The sequence below is a fragment of the Salvelinus namaycush genome, chromosome 6, assembly GCF_016432855.1.
Source record: "Salvelinus namaycush isolate Seneca chromosome 6, SaNama_1.0, whole genome shotgun sequence".
NCBI classification, from domain to species: Eukaryota; Metazoa; Chordata; class Actinopteri; order Salmoniformes; family Salmonidae; genus Salvelinus; species Salvelinus namaycush.
The window spans coordinates 10560752-10579400 of NC_052312.1; the positions used below are offsets into that span (position 1 = coordinate 10560752).

Consider the following 18649-nt stretch of genomic DNA (forward strand, 5'->3'; position numbering starts at 1 on the left):
TCAAATTTCAGAAGCAATGCCCAATACTCCGCCCATGGCTGAGCGGACAAGGAAGCGTAATGTGCAAGCAGCATCCATTGTCACAGCCCTATAATAAAACATAATAAATAAATGACATGATTAAATGTGTTATTAGGAGTTAGTATGAGTGTAACTCCAAATTATAATTTTGATGAATTTCTTGGGTTGACAATAGGTAAAAACATGGAGATGCCGGGGATTGAACCCGGGGCCTCATACATGCGAAGCATGCGCTCTACCACTGAGCTACATCCCCATTGGCTATAAACGAAGTTGCAAAAAGGGTTATAAAGCTAGTAAATCTCATAAAATAATCACTAAAATTATATTTATGACTTGAAAAAGTATAAGTATTATAGCCTACACTTTTTATAATACTTATATTTATTTTTTTGAAAAACACACTTTAAATAATAGTAATTTAGAAAATATTTTTTTATTTCAACAATATAACTATCAAATCAAATCGAATCAAATATTATATGTCACATGCGCCGAATACAACAGTGAATTGCTTGCTTACAAGCCCTTGACCAACAATGCAGTTTTAAGAAAAGGAAACAGACAATATAATCACATCAGCGCAAACACTTAAAAGCCTCATGCAACCGTTATTATATCAATATCAAATGACTTCTGGGTAACAATTAAGAACCTTTACTATAATAGTTTTTCATTCAAATGGACAAAAATAGCCTTTTTGCAGAAAAATATTTCTCAAGCAAGAATTTTGCTAGGACTGTCAGGGAGTGGTCTGAGTGGGAGGGGAATGCCATGCAAACCTGCTGATTTAAAAAAAAAAATTAACCTTTATAAAAGCACATTAAGACCCTCTTTTTCAATGGAGACCTGGCCAAAAAGGCAGCAACAATCAAAACATTATACAATTATAACATACAACAATACAATTCAACAACATGTTCCAGCCTAAAAAAAAACATTTACACTCCTCTGTAACAGTCTCTCATCAAAAATAAAAATGTAAAGGCCCTGTGTAGATTGTATTTTCAACCAGCAACTATCAGGAATAACACTGATCAAATATGTTCACACTTTTACAGTGTTTGTTTCATCAGTTGCTGTACAACATCATACAAAACATAAGCGAAACATAATTTTGACTGCACTGTTGTATCAGAAAGTTGTATCAGTTGTATCAGAAAATAAAAAATTGTCACATGCAAATCAATGAAATGATTGGCCTATGGCTCTCTGACTGTGGCAGAGGCGCCAATTCACTACATGGATTTCTCTGGAAATAAACATCATGCACAAAAGACATGAAACAGTATAGCACAAAGTCAAGCCATAGGCCTGGGCTGCACAACCCTCTTCCTGGAGATTAACCGTCCTATGGGTTTTCAGTCCAACCCTAATTTAACACACCTGATTCTACTAATTAGCTGCTCAACAATACCTTAACTAGCTGAATCAGATATGCTAAATTAGGATTGGACTGAAAACCTTCAGGACAGTAGATCTCCAGGAAGAAGGTTGGGCAGGCCTATCTAAATAGCTATTCAATTCATAAAATATACAGAACACAAATATTTACAATACAAATCATCTCATAGCAACAGTGCAAACCCCAAAACTCCGAAACCGTTTAAAAATGATATTTTATATCTAAAATACATTAATATAGCTTCATGTATTCAAGCTGCAATTGTTGCTCTTGTCAGTCACTTTGATAATATGATTGATTTAGTACACTCTCTGTTGCTCTCTGCCTTGATTGTTATAACACTGGTTTGTAAGGTTTACAATTATGACAATTATGACGATGATGATGATGGTGATGATGACAAGTAGCCAATGTTCTGTCAAGCGCTATTACTGTACACAAATGTATTATGGAACTCTTTCCCCTTTCTGATCCTTTCCTCACAATGCAGTCACATCATTGTTGTCTTTGCCTCCCTCATAATCTTCAGACCAGATAGCACTACCAGAGTACTGATGCAGGTGTATCAGCAAACCTCCCCGTCCACTTTCTTCTCCTCCCGCTGCTCCCTCATCACCTTTGCTATCCCCCTTTTCCTCCATATTCTTCTCTCTCTTCCCCTCACACTCTCTCTTCTCCTTCTTCGCGTCCATGACCTTCACTCTCTCCGTCAGGCCACAGCCCTCCGCACTGGAGTAGTCATCCGAAGAGTTGTCCACTCGGCCCTCCCTCTCATCCCCCTCCTCCTTATCCCCCTCCTCCTTCTTCCCCTCCCCCTCGCTTTCCCCTCCCTCACTCACTCTCTCTACATCCTCCTCTTCGTCTCTCTGTTCCTCCTCTCCTACAGTCTCCTCATCCTCACTGAGAGGCCAAAGGCGACGCCTGAACCACACCTCCAGGACTTGGACCCCGCCCCTCACCCGGTCCCTGGCCCCACCCTCCCCAAGGACCAGTTGGTGGACTGTGTACTGGCCATTAGTCTGGCGGTTTAGCCACATGTACAGAACGACCAGGAGGGCAACGAGGGTGAACAGGATGAAGAAGACAGTCAAGACGACAAAGGAGGATGTGGTTTGGTCTTTGATTTCTGGATCGTAAGTAGTCATGCCTACAAGAGAGAGTAACATTGGAAAAACTGTTTAAACTGACATTTGACAGGGACATTGGGTTGGATCTAAAGGCATATACAGTATCTCTGATTCAGATCCTGAAGTGATTGGTTGGTCCTCATCTGCACTATAAATATTACATTTCAATTGTCAGACTGAATTGAAATGGAATTGACCCCAACTGTGACAGTCACAAAATACAAGTCTCTTATTCTAAAGCTGTTCAAATCCAGTCATGTTTGGCCTCTTATTAGAACAAAACCATAAATCTGTTATTATTGGGGTTAGCAGGGTAAGATAGATTTGATGTCGCAACGTACCTCTTCAAATAGTTCTCAGAAAAGTTGAAGAAATCTTTGCTCAATCCAAGGTAAAACTGCTGCGGTGGAGATCCAGTTTATTTCCTTTCAATTAGAGGTGATCCATACATTGATTTATTAATGACTGGATCTGTAAAGAAAATATAGTAACATTAGCTTCCTACTGACGAAAATGTTTGCAGTATAATTGAGTAGTGTTCATTATACCTCCTGACAAGCAACACATTTCACCTCCCAATTACAATATCCATGCAGCAATTTTTTTTAAATATATATACAGATAATTACACCTGGAAATGTTTGTGGCGGAAAGGTGGACTCTCAGAAAAGAATATTTTACAGGATAAAGTATGGCTGGTTTTAAATGTAGACTAAAACCTGCCCATGAATAATAATATGATTATTGTAAGCAGAAACTGTCACACTGACTGGTTGTGAATGGTTCTGACAGTTGTGGTGTCATGGTGATTGATGTGCCATGCTATTGTTTCATTGTGCTGTACTGTCCCTGCAGATACAGCACGTCACACCTCACAAACACAGGAAGTGAGTGTGAGGCGTAGGCAATGGGAGAATCTCAATTGCATACTCTTCGCGTCCTCTCTCCTGTCTCCTCACCTTCTTCTCAAAACCCATTGGAGGAGAAGGTCAGAGGGGTGGGACCTCTATTTTTCTCATCCAATGGGTTTTGAGAAGGAGGCGAGGAGAGCGGAGAGAGGACGCGGGGAGTATGCAATTGAGATTCTCCCCCTGATTCTGCCTGTGTGACTCACTAACAGGAAGCCAGCAGATGCTTTCTCTCCCTCAGTCTTGCTCACTTCTAGTTGAATAATTATAACAGTCAATTGGAAACTGTTATATAGATGAATATGGATGCTTGTATAGATAAATATGGATGCCTGTCAGAGTCGACAAATGCATTTTAAAATAAGTGCACCTGTGGTTTTCCCAAATCTGTGTGGATAGCTGACATATTGAGTAAAGACTAGTTTATAGTTCTAGTTCAGACAGGAATGCAATGGGATTCATGTACACAACCTTTCAAACGTTTGGGGTCACTTAGAAATGTCCTTGGTTTTGAAAGAAAATCTTTTTTTTTTGTCCATTAAAATAACATCTAATTTTTCAGAAATACAGTGTAGACATTGTTAATGTTGTAAGTGACTGGAATAGACTGACGAGTTTCAGAAGAAAGTCCTTTGTTTCTGTCTATTTTGAGCCTGTAATCGAACCCACAAATGCTGATGCTCCAGATACTCAACTAGTCTAAAGAAGGACAGTTTTATTGCTTCTTTAAACAGCACAACAGTTTTCAGCTGTGCTAACATAATTGCAAAAGGGTTTCTGTGATCAATTAGTCTTTTAAAATGATAAACTTGGATTAGCTAACACAACGTGCGATTGGAACACATGAGTGATGGTTGCTGATAATGGCCCTCTATACGCCTATGTAGATATTCCATAAAAAATCTGCCATTTCCAGCTACAATAGTCATTTACAACATTAACAATACTACACTGTATTTCTGATCCTTTTTATGTTATTTTAATGGATAAAAAAATGTGCTTTTCTTTCAAAAACAAGGACATTTCTAAGTGACCCCAAACTTTTGAACGGTAGAGTATGTGGACTTGTTGTTTCATATGACGTACAAATGTGACATTCTGCTCATCAGATGAAAGTTATCAACAAGGCATAGTTCATCCTAGATTGCCAACTTGATTATGCAAAATACGTTAAGCAATGTTTGCTCTCTCTTTCTACATCCTACAATGCCTTTACATTTATGCATATGACCAACCAGCCAATAAGTCGAAGGCATATCTGAACATTTCCCGTTACATGTTTTCATGTGGTGCAGGCAGGCAGGGTACAGTAGGCTGCGTTTAGACAGGCAGCCAATTCTGATCTTTTTTCCACTCATTGGTCTTTTGAACAACCACAGTAGATCTTTTCACATCAGATCTTTTTCAGAGCTGATGTGATTGGTCAAAAGACCAATTAGTAGGAAAAATATTAGAATTAGACTGCCTTTGTAAAGGCAGCCGTATTGGGGTGGAGCACTGATTTAATAAGGATCTTTAAAAAGGATCTCACTTAGGGATGTGCTGTTTACATACTCTGTTTATATGCATAATACTTACGCAGCATTAGCACAGATAACGTAAATGTTTTAAGCAAAGGCCCACTTGATATGTAACCATTAACCACACCCTTTAACCCCAATGCAATTCTTTCATTTTGTAGATTGGGTATTGGCATTTTATTCAGATACCCATTAGCTGTTGCTGAAGGTGCAGCTACTCTTCCTGGGCTCCACACAAGACATAAAACATGATATAATACAAAACCTCAATAGACAAGAACAGCTCAAGGACTGAACTACATACACTAACATTCTTCTTACAGTTCTGAAACTAAATACACCAGGGTCACACCCAAAAAAAAGAAAAAGGGGGGGAAATATGTAAAAGTCCTAAAAAGACTAAATAAAAACACAGTGGAAGGAGAGAAACAGTGGTGGGAGAAAAGTGAGGAGGAGATGTGGAAAGAGAGATTGAGTGGAGAGTGTGAAGCTGAAGGATGGACATACAGAGAGAGTGGAAAGAGCCGTGACAAGATGGTCACACATAGGAAGATGAGAGAAATGTCAGAAAGATGGAAGAAAATGTTCAAACAGATCCACACCATAAAATGCCAAACATAGGGGAGATTTGATGAATTATCATTGATTAAAAAAATGTAAACTCACCAATGTGTTGCTATAAAATGAACAGTCTGAACGATGGTTTCAAAAGAGACAGACCCAACGAGGCAGGTGTTAGTGGTGGCACTTTTTTAAACAAGAGAGGGGGATACAGAAACTTAAAGATAGGCGTGTAAGAAATAGAGCGAGAGGGGATATAATGTGGGTGGAGAGAGAGAAACACAGCGAGACAGAGACAGAGAGAACCTCCTGCCGAATGTATGACCATATTAGAGACACATATTTCCCTCAGATTACACAGACCCACAAAGAATTCGAAAACAAATCCAATTTTGATAAACTCCCATATCTATTGGGTGAAATACCACAGTGTGCAATCACATCAGCAAGATGTCTATCCTGTTGCCACAAGAAAAGGGCAACCAGTGAAGAACAAACACCATTGTAAATACAACCTATATTTATGTTTATTTATTTTACCTTTCGTACTTTAACTATTTGCACATCATTACAACACTGAGACAGAGAGAGAAAGACAGAGAGAGAGACAGATAGAGAGAGACAGATAGAGAGAGACAGAGACAGAGACAGAGAGAGAGACAGATAGAGAGAGACAGAGAGAGAGAGACAGAGAGAGAGACAGATAGAGAGACAGATAGAGAGAGACAGAGAGAGCGAGAGAGACAGAGCGAAGGGCAGAGATGACTTTATTTAAAAAATATATATTTAACCTTTATTTAACCAGGCAAGTCAGTTAAGAACAAATTCTTATTTGCAATGACAATTGATAATTGATAGATAAACCAAACCACTAACTCAAGCAGGGTGGAGGGGAAATGTTGCAAGGGGTGATAAGCAAGTAAAGTGTGCACCCAAATATACATAGAAAGAGGAAGCTGTAGTGTTCTGTGTACTTTAGCTGTAGTGCAGATTGAAGGTTTGGCAGCTGGTGTGCAGGGTAGCTACATGAGTATCAGATGTGCAGCCAGACGTATTAGCCACTCCTTTTGCCTCTTCTCTTTCAACCATAACGTTTTTCGATTCCTCATCAATCCATGGAGCCTCAACAGTTCAAACAGTCAGTTTCTTAACAGGTGCATGTTTATCAATAATTGTAAGAAGCAATTTCATAAATTCATCAAGTGCAGCATCTGGATGCTCCTTATTAATTTTAGAGCGGTAGGTAGCCTAGTGGTTAGAGTGTTGGGCCAGTAAATGAAAGGTTGCTGGATCGAATCTCTGAGCTGACAAGGTTAAAAAATCTGTCTACCTGTCCCTGAACAAAGCAGTTAACCCAATGTTCCCTTGTAGGCCATCATTGTAAATAAGAACTTGTTCTTAACTGACTTGCAAACAAATATTTTTTACATCATCTACAGCAAAATCTTTTGTATGATCCCTTATACACAATTTTAGGCCCAGCTTTTGGAATTTAGGCTTTCCTGGATATAGCCACTATATTGTGATCACTGCATCCAATGGGTACAGATACAGCTTTAGAACAAAGTTCTACAAATGTGATCGATACATGTGGATGATCTTGTTCCTGTAGTGTTTGTAAACACCCTGGTAGGTTGATTAATAACCTGAACCAGATTACAGTCACTGGTTACAGTAAGAAGCTTCCTCTTGAGTGGGCAGCTTGATGAAAACCAGTCAATAAAGAAAGTAGACCTCTCTGTTTACCTCACATACACTATCAAGCATTTCACACATATTATTTAGATACTGACTGTTAGCACTTGTTGGCCTATAGCAACACCCCAACAGAAAAGGCTTTAAATGTGCCAAGTGAACCTGAAACCACAACACTTCAATAACACTTGACATATGAGCTTCTCTAAGCATTACAGGGATATGGCTCTGAATATATACAGCAACACTTCCCCATAAGCATTTCTGCCTCTTCTATAGATGGTATATCCTTGTATTGCTACTGCTGTATCATCAAATGAATTATCTAAGTGAGTCTCAGAAATGGCTAATATATGAATGTTATCTGATGTCAGCAAGTTATTGATTTCATTAACCTTATTTCTATGGTTACATATATTAATATGGGCTATTTTCAGCCCTTTCCTGGGTAGCTTATCAGAGATAAAGCAAGAGAAAAAAATATTCATTCAGCAGTTCATTAATCAATTGGTGTGTGAAAGTGTGGTGTGTGCTGCGAGGTTAAAGCTATGAACCTATAGTCTTGGTTCTCTCATCCCTTCCAGGCATTTTTGGGAGGGAGGGTGGACAATGAGCCTGTCATAGCGGATGTAAGCTATGTCCACACGCGCTCTGGCAGCTTTCATGGCTGGGATAAGGTCTTTTCTCTTCTGGCGCATAGCTTCAGGATAGTCCTTGTTGAGGAAGATATACATTCCTCTCAAGTTCTTGGCTCTTTCTAGAACAGCTACCTTCCAGAACAGCTACCTCGGCCTGGGCATGTCACCTGGACCGGTGGTGGGATTTCCAGTTCTGTTGGCGCGCTCCACCTCAATCTTCCGCTGGTCCATCTTCAATTTCTATGAGATCACTTCCCTCACTTTGTCCTCAGACTCCCTCCAGGTCTCGTGGAGATTCTGCAATTCCGTCCACAACCATGTTGTTCCGTCTTGATTGTACCTCGAGATAATCTGGTTTATCTGTTATTGTTATCATGGATTCATACAGAGAATTGATGTCCTCTCTCAATGATTTACAGATTGCTATCATCTTGCCGTTCTCCTGTTTAAACTCATCAAGAGCACCCTGGGAGAACTGCAAACTGTTCTTCAGGTCCTGGACCTCTCTGATCAGGTCATACATTATTTTATTAGTTTACTCCACCAGTAATTGGACAAAACACTTCAAGCTATTTTGTTATTTTTGTAACAACTGCTTGTAGAACTCTTTTTGTTAGTTTAAAAATCCTTCACCTAGTTGTCCATGTGGACCAATTTATCTGTGCATTCTGAAAAGCTATCCAAGGATTGTTCCATAGGATTTTGTTTTTAGGGAGTGATTTTGTGAAAGTGAAAGTCGATGTGAAAGTTGCGTGATTGTGAGATCTGACAAATTAAGCTGATTGATTGAAATGTGGATATTAAGAGATTGAAACTTTAGAGATAAAGTAACATAATATTGAGTATAATGGGTTACTAGAGATGTAACAATAGAAACAAATATATATACAATTTGCACACCCACACGTAGACGTATGTAAGTGGTGTAAAAAGTATTATGAGAAATGTTCAGAGTGGTCCCTTTTTGGATAATTTGAGGTGTGATAAGGTTAAAGCATTGTATGGGACTTGACTTACCCCTAACCAATAAAACTATAAATAGAACCAATGAATGTTGAACATGATTTTCTATTAACTAAACTTAAGGCAACAATTGATTGTACTCCTGATTTTTGTTGATATCCCAAACGATGAGATATTAAACCAATGAGTAAGCAGGCAAATTGAACCAGTCCCCCAGGATGACTGGGGGTCTGACACTGCCTCCCAGTCTATTTTGTCTAAAGTGCCAGAAACCTTATGGATAGAACATTCCAATGACAGTGAACTGATAAACAGTTATTATAACTAGGCTAGCACGGCCTCTCTCTCCCCTTCTAAATTGACCAATGTATTTTATACATTTGGCATATTAGATACGAAGCTTAAAATAGACATTTAATAAGTGTGAAGCAGAAAGTGAAATAAATATATAGACTAACATTGTTAGGGTAGACTAAAATGAAATCAATGCCTTCCAATATGGAGAAGGTTATCATGTTTGTTTTGTTTTAAACCTTGCAAAAGGGGGAAAAGCAGAATGTTGTTTGAGAGTGATCTGTGTGTATTAACAAAGTGATTGAGAAGATCTTCCTATTGGGAAAGAAAGAAACAGATATGGAGACTAGTGAAAGTAACAAAGTGAATAGTAATTGGCTTTCAGATAGCACTCCAATAATGCAATAATTGTGTAATTTCAAGTAATAAGACAAAGGGATTGAGCATTGGGACTGATATTAAATTAGAGGCTGCTCACTCTTCAAGGTCTGGTCCATTGCTCTTGTGTTTAAGTAATCTGTTGTTTGGGTTAGAGATCAGCTTCCTGTGGAACAATAGCTGCCAGTACACACTGAACTCAAATAGGCTGTACGAGACACAGTGGGGAAATTTGGGACAGAGGTATGAATAATTGATTAAGACACGTTTTTGACAATGTATTACTCAATTCTATAGTATGGGTAGCACCAGGGATTAAAGTAAGAAGGTAATGTAATCTAAAACAACAATATGTTTCCATTACCTGGAACTGTGTCCAGAAGAAGTAGATCCAAGTAAATGTTTTAGTACCGAATATTGAGCTGATAAGCCAGCACCAACTTTTTGAAGGTCCTAGCAGATTTGTTCAACAGGTTAAATTGTGACTAAGTTTATGTCCCAGGGATAGTTTGTATGGAATTGTATGTCAACGCAACAGGTCGAAATGACAATGATTACAAGAGAGGGGCTCTGGGTTTGTTTACTTTGGAAGGTGCCTATTCAGCTTGACGGGACACTGTATCATCTGATGTGTCTATCAAGTTTTTTTTCTATGTTTATCAATGATTCTGTATCTCTCCCTTTGAAAGGATTCCCAAGGCAAGTGCCTTAGGAGAGCAGTTAAAGATACCCGAATCCAGCTGTTAATATAGAATGGTAATTATAGCGGGCAAGGAATCTATATACAAGGGGGCACCATGCCAGCACCCACACACAACCCACCTGTTAATTAATATTTGTTAGTGGTTAATACTCTGTTTGATTTATTGATGAGGGTCTTAAATTAAAGTGATAGAACCAATGTGAAGCACTAAGGACTGTCATTCTAAATTTGGGTTGGATAATTTATCAATATTTATAATTATGATATGGGAAGGAGAGGCTTGTAGAGACAGAGCTATACCCCTAAATTGTGAGGAGAGCCACTAGATTGTAGCTTGGGCTAACCTTGCCCCAATCCCATTCTTATCAAGGTTGGTGTGAAACTGTTATAACATGTGTTCTCTCTCTTCCCTGTGAAAGTTAATATGCATGTGCTCTAGGCCAAATTCGGGAGATCTCTAGAGACATAGAGAAAATTGGCAATGCTAAAAGAATTGCGTAAATTGGCTCTGCAAAACAGAGAGGCTCTTGACTATCTTTTGGCAGGTCAAGAGGGCACTTGTGCAATCATTGGCGATGAATGTTGTACTTTTGTCCCAGATCACTCTTCTAATATGACTGATCTCGCCGAATACATTGCCACTGTTGCTAAGAATAATTCCCCACAACCAGAGTGGACGCCTGCAACTTGGTTGGAATCCCTGTTTGAAAGGTTGCTAGATCGAATCCCCGAGCTGACAAGGTAAAAAAAAGAAGTAATTCTGCACCTGAACAAGGCAGTTAACCCACTGTTCCTAGGTCGTCATTGTAAATAAGAATTTGTTCTTAACTGACTTGCCTAGTTAAATAAAGGTTAAATAAAAAATTGTATTACCATACTATTTAGATTGTATAACCCAGAATGAAGGGTTTGAAATTATGAAGTGGCTGTTTTTTTCTGCGTTGATTTCCCTAACTTTAATAGGAGTATAGAATATTATGATATAGAAGCTAAAATCTAAATGCTTACATTAAAATGTAATGATTATCATCACACAAGTGATAAGAGAATGGAATGTTATGGAAATGTGTATGTTTGTGCTTTTCTAATAACAAATTTGTGTGTTATGTTTGTGCTTTTCTATAAACCAATTTCTGTGTTCATGCAAGTGACTGATTGAACGAATCCTCACTGTCAGTATCTGCAATTTGGCAGTACGCCTAGAACCTTGTTTAGAGAAAGGGATATCTCAGTTTCAAGGTCTCAGCTTAGAGAGAAGAAGCCTTGTGGGGTGTTGGTCTGTCACATGCATGACCCAGTATTTGGTCGTCACATGAATGAAGCAAACATTAATTATGAATGATGAATAAGCTACATCATGCAAATATAACTTGTCAGTATATAAGGGAACTAACGGGACTGCCCCGTTAGAGCTCACTTCAGACCGGTACTTTATGCATCTAAGTTTGACTGCGACCTCTCCAGCTTTGCTGACAAAAAAGTATGATTCATTTAAGATTGACTTCGAGTGTCCCTGTGTAAGAATTTCCACAACAGCTCTTAGCTTTATCCTTTGAAAATAGACAAGAAAATATTCTATGGAATTGATTTGTACAACAATGGAGGGTTGATGTCACTAAAGGAACCCACCAATTAACATACTGTATGTGCAAAGTCAAATTCCGGCGCCGACAGATGGCCGCCTCGCTTTGCGTTCCTAGGAAACTATGCAGTATTTTGTTTTTTTACGTGTTATTTCTTACATTGTGTGGCAGATGAATCAGAATTAGTTGAGTAACATAGATAAATAAGATGTTTTATTTATATAATATGCTTATGTGAGATACTTGTCATTAGAATGTATCCTTTTGGACTATACTGTTGGCAGTTGCACTTTTTCCTTCTCAGCTAGGGCTCAGTCACTTGGGGCCCAGAGAGGGGAGAGGTCAGAATGGAACATTGTCTTCATATGTGAATGTATCTGTTAAACCATGTGAAGGGATGGCGTGATTAAGGGGGAACCAATTATCTCTTGGCTCCACAATGTCTGTGTGCAAGTCACTCCCCTCAGTGAGCTTGTCTAGGAGTGGGGAGAAGAGGGGGTTTACTTGAGATAGGAGTATATAAGAGTTGACAATTGAGTTATGCCTTGGATGAGGTAATGTTTTGGTACTATGAAGTACCAGGAACGAGATTAGAACCTCGTTTTAGAGACCAAACTGAGCGATAATTTATAGCTAATGCTATCTGGCTATGGGATACTCCTTTCTCAAGTAAAAGGCCCTTTGTGAAGAGTTCCTAAAGATCTGTGGTTCGTCATGTAAGTTGAGAGGGGTGTATCTTTGCTATAAAATATCTCAGTTGCCATTATGTTGGGACTCTCAACAATTCATTATAGATAGTGAATTGTTGAAAGTCACAGGGCTATGGTAAAGCTCACATTATTAAAGATGAAGTTTAAGTATAACTCTGACTGGTGTGTGGTTTGTAACTCTCCTCATTTGGTAATACAGGAAATTGCCACGACAATTGTTACCCCAGGTAGTCTTAGGTTTTATTACGTACAGTCGGGAGGAACTATTGGATATAAGAGCAACGTCAACTCACCAACATTATGACCAGGAATACGACTTTCCCGAAGTGGATCCTCTGTTTTGCCTACCACCCAGGACAATGGATCGGATCCCAGCCAGCGACCCAAAACAACGACGCCGTAAAAGGGGCAGACGAAGCGGTCTTCTGGTCAGGCTCCGGAGACGGGCACATCGCGCACCGCTCCCGAGCATACTACTCGCCAATGTCCAGTCTCTTGACAACAAGGTAGATGAAATCTGAGCAAGGGTAGCATTCCAGAGAGACATCAGAGACTGTAACGTTCTTTGCTTCACGGAAATATGGCACACTCGAGACACGCTATCGGAGTCGGTACAGCCAGCTGGTTTCTTCACGCATCGCGCCGACAGAAACAAGCATCTTTCTGGTAAGAAGAAGGGCGGGGGGGTATGCCTTATGATTAACGAGACGTGGTGTGATCATAACAACATACAGGAACTCAAGTCCTTCTGTTCACCTGACTTAGAATTCCTCACAATCAAATGCCGACCGCATTATCTACCAAGAGAATTCTCTTCGATTATAATCACAGCCGCATATATTCCCCCCAAGCAGACCAGGGCTGGTAAAACCCTGGATCATTGTTATTCTAACTTCCGCGACGCATATAAGGCACTCCCGCGCCCTCCTTTCGGAAAAGCTGACCACGACTCCATTTTGTTGCTCCCTGCCTATAGACAGAAACTAAAACAGGAAGCTCCCGCGCTCAGGTCTGTTCAACACTGGTCCGACCAATCTGATTCCACGCCTCAAGATTGCTTCGATCACGTGGACTGGGAAATGTTCCGCATTGCGTCAAACAACAACATTGATGAATATGCTGATTCGGTGAGCGAGTTTATTAGCAAGTGCATCGGTGATGTTGTACCCACAGCGTTTATTAAAACATTCCCCAACCAGAAACTGTGGATTGATGGCAGCATTCGAGCGAAACTGAAAGCGCGAACCACTGCTTTTAATCAGGGCAAGGTGACCAGAAACATGACCGAATACAAACAGTGTAGCTATTCCCTCCGCAAGGCAATCAAACAAGCTAAGCGTCAGTATAGAGACAAAGTAGAGTCGCAATTCAACGGCTCAGACACGAGAGGTATGTGGCAGGGTCTACAGTCAATCACGGATTACAAAAAGAAAACCAACCCCGTCGCGGACCAGGATGTCTTGCTCCCAGACAGACTAAACAACTTCTTTGCTCGCTTTGAGGACAATACAGTGCCACTGACACGGCCCGCTACCAAAACCTGCGGACTCTCCTTCACTGCAGCCGACGTGAGTAAAACATTTAAACGTGTTAACCCTCGCAAGGCTGCAGGCCCAGACGGCATCCCCAGCCGCGTCCTCAGAGCATGCGTAAACCAGCTGGCTGGCGTGTTTACGGACACAATCCTTATCCCAGTCTGCTGTTCCCACATGCTTCAAGAGGGCCACCATTGTTCCTGTTCCCAAGAAAGCTAAGGTAACTGAGCTAAACGACTACCGCCCCGTAGCACTCACTTCCGTCATCATGAAGTGCTTTGAGAGACTAGTCAAGGACCATATCACCTCCACCCTACCTGACACCCTAGACCCAATCCAATTTGCTTACCGCCCCAACAGGTCCACAGACGACGCAACCACACTGCACACTGCCCTAACCCATCTGGACAAGAAGAATACCTGTGTGAGAATGCTGTTCATCGACTACAGCTCAGCATTTAACACCATAGTACCCTCCAAACTCGTCATCAAGCTTGAGACGCTGGGTCTCGACCCCGCCCTGTGCAACTGGGTACTGGACGTCCTGACGGGCCGCCCCCAGGTGGTGAGGGTAGGTAACAACATCTCCACCCCGCTGATCCTCAACACTGGGGCCCCACAAGGGTGCGTTCTGAGCCCTCTCCTGTACTCCCTGTTCACCCACGACTGCGTGGCCATGCACGCCTCCAACTCAATCATCAAGTTTGCAGACGACACTACAGTGGTAGGCTTGATTACCAACAACGGCGAGACGGCCTACAGGGAGGAGGTGAGGGCCCTCGGAGTGTGGTGTCAGAAAAATAACCTCACACTCAACATCAACAAAACAAAGGAGATGATCGTGGACTTCAGGAAACAGCAGAAGGAGCACCCCCCAATCCACATCGACGGGACAGTAGTGGAGAGGGTAGTAAGTTATAAGTTCCTCGGCGTACACATCACGGACAAACTGAATTGGTCCACCCACACAGACAGTGTGGTGAAGAAGGCGCAGCAGCGCCTCTTCAACCTCAGGAGGCTGAAGAAATTTGGCTTGTCGCCAAAAGCACTCACAAACTTTTACAGATGCACAATCGAGAGCATCCTGTCGGGCTGTATCACCGCCTGGTAGGGCAACTGCTCCACCCACAACCGTACGGCTCACCAGAGGGTAGTGAGGTCTGCACAACGCATCACCGGGGGCACTACCTGCCCTCCAGGACACCTACACCACCCGACGTCACAGGAAGGCCATAAAGATCATCAAGGACAACAACCACTGGAGCCACTGCCTGTTCACCCCGCTATCATCCAGAAGGCGAGGTCAGTACAGGTGCATCAAAGCAGGGACCAAGAGACTGAAAAACAGCTTAAATCTCAAGGACATCAGACTGTTAAACAGCCACCACTAACATTGAGTGGCTGCTGCAAACATACTGACTCAACTCCAGCCACTTTAATAATGTAAAAATGTATGTAAAAAAATGTATCACTAGCCACTTTAAACAATGCCACTTCATATAATGTTTACATACCCTACATTACTCATCTCATATGTATATACTGTACTCGATACCATCTACTGCATCTTGCCTATGCCGTTCTGTACCATCACTCATTCATATATTTGTATGTACATATTCTTTCATTCCTTTACACTGTGTGTATAAGGTAGTTGTTGTGGAATTGTTAGGTTAGATTACTCGTTGGTTATTACTGCATTGTCGGAACTAGAAGCACAAGCATTTCGCTACACTCGCATTAACATCTGCTAACCATGTGTATGTGACAAATAAAATTTGAAGTTCAAGGTTCACAGATGCATACAGTCCAATGACAACAGAGTGGCTGAACCTAACTGGACATAGTGATTCTGCTAATAAATACCAACTCTTATAAAAGCAGCTCGCACTCTAAAGAGCAATTGATATCAGTTGTATCAGGATTTCCCAAACTCGTTCCTGTAAAGGCACACACCTGACTATATAAGATCCCACAGTTGACAGTGCATGTTAGAGCAAAAACCAAGCCCTGAGGTCGAAGGAATTGTCCGTAGAGTTCCGAGACAGAATTGTGTTGAGGCACAGATCTAGAGAAGGGTACCAAAACATTTCTGCAGCATTGACGGTCCCCAAGAACACAGTGGCCTCCATAATTCTTAAATGGATGAAGTTTGGAACCACCAAGACTCTTCCTAGAGCTGGCTGCTCGGCCAAATTGAGCAATCGGGAGAGAAGGGCCTTGGTCAGGGAGATGACCAAGAATCCGATGGTCACTCTGACAGAGCTCTAGAGTTCCTCTGTGGAGAACCTTCCAGAAGGACAACCATCTCTGCAACACTCCACCAATCAGGCCTTTATAGTAGAGTGGCCAGACGGAAGCCACTCCTCAGTAAAATGCACACGACAGCCCGCTTGGAGTTTGCCAAAAGGCACCCAAAGGACTCTCAAACCACGAGAAACAATATTTTCTGGTCTGATGAAACCAAGATTGAACTCTTTGGCCTGAATGCTAAGCGTCATATCTGGAGGAAACCAGGCCCCGCTCATCACCTGGCCAATACCATCCCTACGGTGAAGTATGGTAGTGGCAGCATCATGCTGTGGTGATGTTTTTCAGCGTCAGGGACTGGGAGACTAGTCAGGATCGAGGGAAAGATGAACGGAGCCTGGGGTCTGAATACTTATGTAAATGTTATATTTCAGTTTGTATTTCTTTATACAATTGCAAACATTTCTAAAACTAAATTTTTGCTTTGTCATTATGGGGGGTATTGTGTGTAGATTGATGAGGGAAAACAATTTCATTAATTTTAGAATAAGGCTGTAACGTAACAAAATGTGGAAAAAGTGGAAGGGTCTGAATACTTTCCGAATGCACTATGTTAAGAGTTGAAGCAGTGCAGAACCACTCGGCTGACAGACACTGCATAGCCCAGAGGCAGGAAGTGAGTGGTTCAAGAGACACAGAGCTGATGCTTTTTTAACCTGGGACCACATCCTGTTATGTGCTCCACTGGCTAGTACAAACACAACCCAATAAACTTCTGGGGAACCGTAGAGGTAGATTTGAATTCATGTACATTTTGCTATGATGTTGTGGGAGGACTAAACTTGACAGTCCATTTCTAATGCTGAATATAATTGAGTTCTTCTTTCCAAAGCGTTGAGGAACCAATCAGAAAAGCTTCAGGAGCATGCTTACCCTGTATGATAACACAAGATAACCACTGGGTTACAGTGTATGATAACACAAGATAACATAAGATGATAACCACTGGGTTATGGCGCCAGAGATGAAGGCAGACATTTTACGAAGCAGAATCATTTTTTCCCTTTCACGACTCTGACGAACCCGACGCGAAGGATATACTGCTTTCTCGGGAACAGGCCCAGATCCCCGCGATTTGCGTGAATTTGTAGGCGATCTAATAAACCCCCACTTCCCTCCATTCTGATAGCAAACATGGAGAATAAAATCGACGAGCTACGCTGAATATTAAACTACCAACGGGACATTAAAACTAACATCTTTTGCTTCACGGCGTCGTGGCTAAACGTCGACACTATCAATATACAGCTGGCTGGTTACACGCTATTCCGGCAGGGTAGACATGGGGCGGCGGACTATGTATTTTTGTAAAAAACAGCTGGTGCACGATATCCAATGAAGTATCGCGCTATTGTTCGCCTGAGGTAGAGTATCTCATGATAAGCTGTAGACCACACTTTCTACCTAGAGTTTATCTGTATTTCTCGTAGCTGTTCACATACCACCACAGTCAGAGGCTGGCACTAAGACAGAATTGAATGAGCTATATTCCACCATAAGCAAACAAGAAAACGCTCACCCAGAGGTGGTGCTCCTAGTAGCCAGGGACTTTAATGCAGGGAAACTTAAATCCGTTTTACCAAATTTTTATCAGCATGTGGAACCAAAGGGGAAAAAAATAAAGAAATAAAATAAAAAATAAAATAAAAAAATCGCTGGGCCACCTATACTCCACACACAGAGACGCATACAAAGCTCTCTCGACCTCCATTTGGCAAATCTGAACATAGTTATATCCTCTTGATTCCTGCTTGCAAGCAAAATTAAAGCAGGAAGCACCAGTGACTAGATCAATAAAAAAGTAGTCAGATGAAGCAGATGCTAAGCTAAAGGACTGTTTTGCTAGCACAGACTGGAATATGTTCCGGGAGTACACCACATCAGTCATTTGCTTCATCAATAAGTGCATCGATGACGTCGTCCCCACAGTGATCGTACGTACATACCCCAACCAGAAGCCATGGATTACAGACAGCATCCGCACTGAGCTAAAGGCTAGAGCTGCCGCTTTCAAGGAGGGGGACTCTAACCCGGAAGCTTATAAGAAATCCCGCTATGCCCTCCGACGAATCATCAAACAGGCAAAGCGTCAATACAGGACTAAGATCGAATCGTACTACACCGGCTCTGGCACTCGTCGGATGTGGCAGGGCTTGCAAACCAGGACTTGTAGTTCCTCTATACCAGGAATTGTCAAAGACTTCAGACACCCTAGTCATAGACTGTTCTCTTTGCTACCGCACTGCAAGCGGTACCGGAGCGCCAAGTCTAGGTCCAAGAGGCTTCTAAACAGCTTCT

The 18649-nt window shown here is 41.4% G+C and overlaps 1 protein-coding gene and 1 non-coding gene across 4 annotated transcripts; both read right to left on the minus strand.

Moving 5' to 3' along the window:
• Positions 1-205: 205 nt before the first annotated feature.
• Positions 206-277, minus strand: trnaa-cgc. The gene has a single exon. It is a non-coding gene; the product is annotated as a tRNA-Ala (tRNA).
• Positions 278-662: 385 nt separating this feature from the next.
• Positions 663-12844, minus strand: LOC120049628 (ribosome biogenesis protein BOP1 homolog). 3 transcript variants are annotated; one of them, XM_038995942.1, is made up of 3 exons: positions 12800-12844; positions 2895-3024; positions 663-2573 (listed from the first exon to the last, which is right to left on the minus strand). In XM_038995942.1, exon 3 carries the CDS (start codon positions 2569-2571, stop codon positions 1906-1908), a length of 666 nt encoding a protein of 221 aa, XP_038851870.1. In that variant the 5' UTR covers positions 2572-2573; positions 2895-3024; positions 12800-12844; the 3' UTR covers positions 663-1905. The 3 variants fall into 3 exon arrangements, with proteins under 3 accessions (XP_038851870.1, XP_038851868.1, XP_038851869.1); XM_038995940.1 differs by lacking the exon at positions 12800-12844 and adding an exon at positions 9875-10058; XM_038995941.1 differs by lacking the exon at positions 12800-12844 and adding an exon at positions 5648-5864.
• Positions 12845-18649: the final 5805 nt, after the last annotated feature.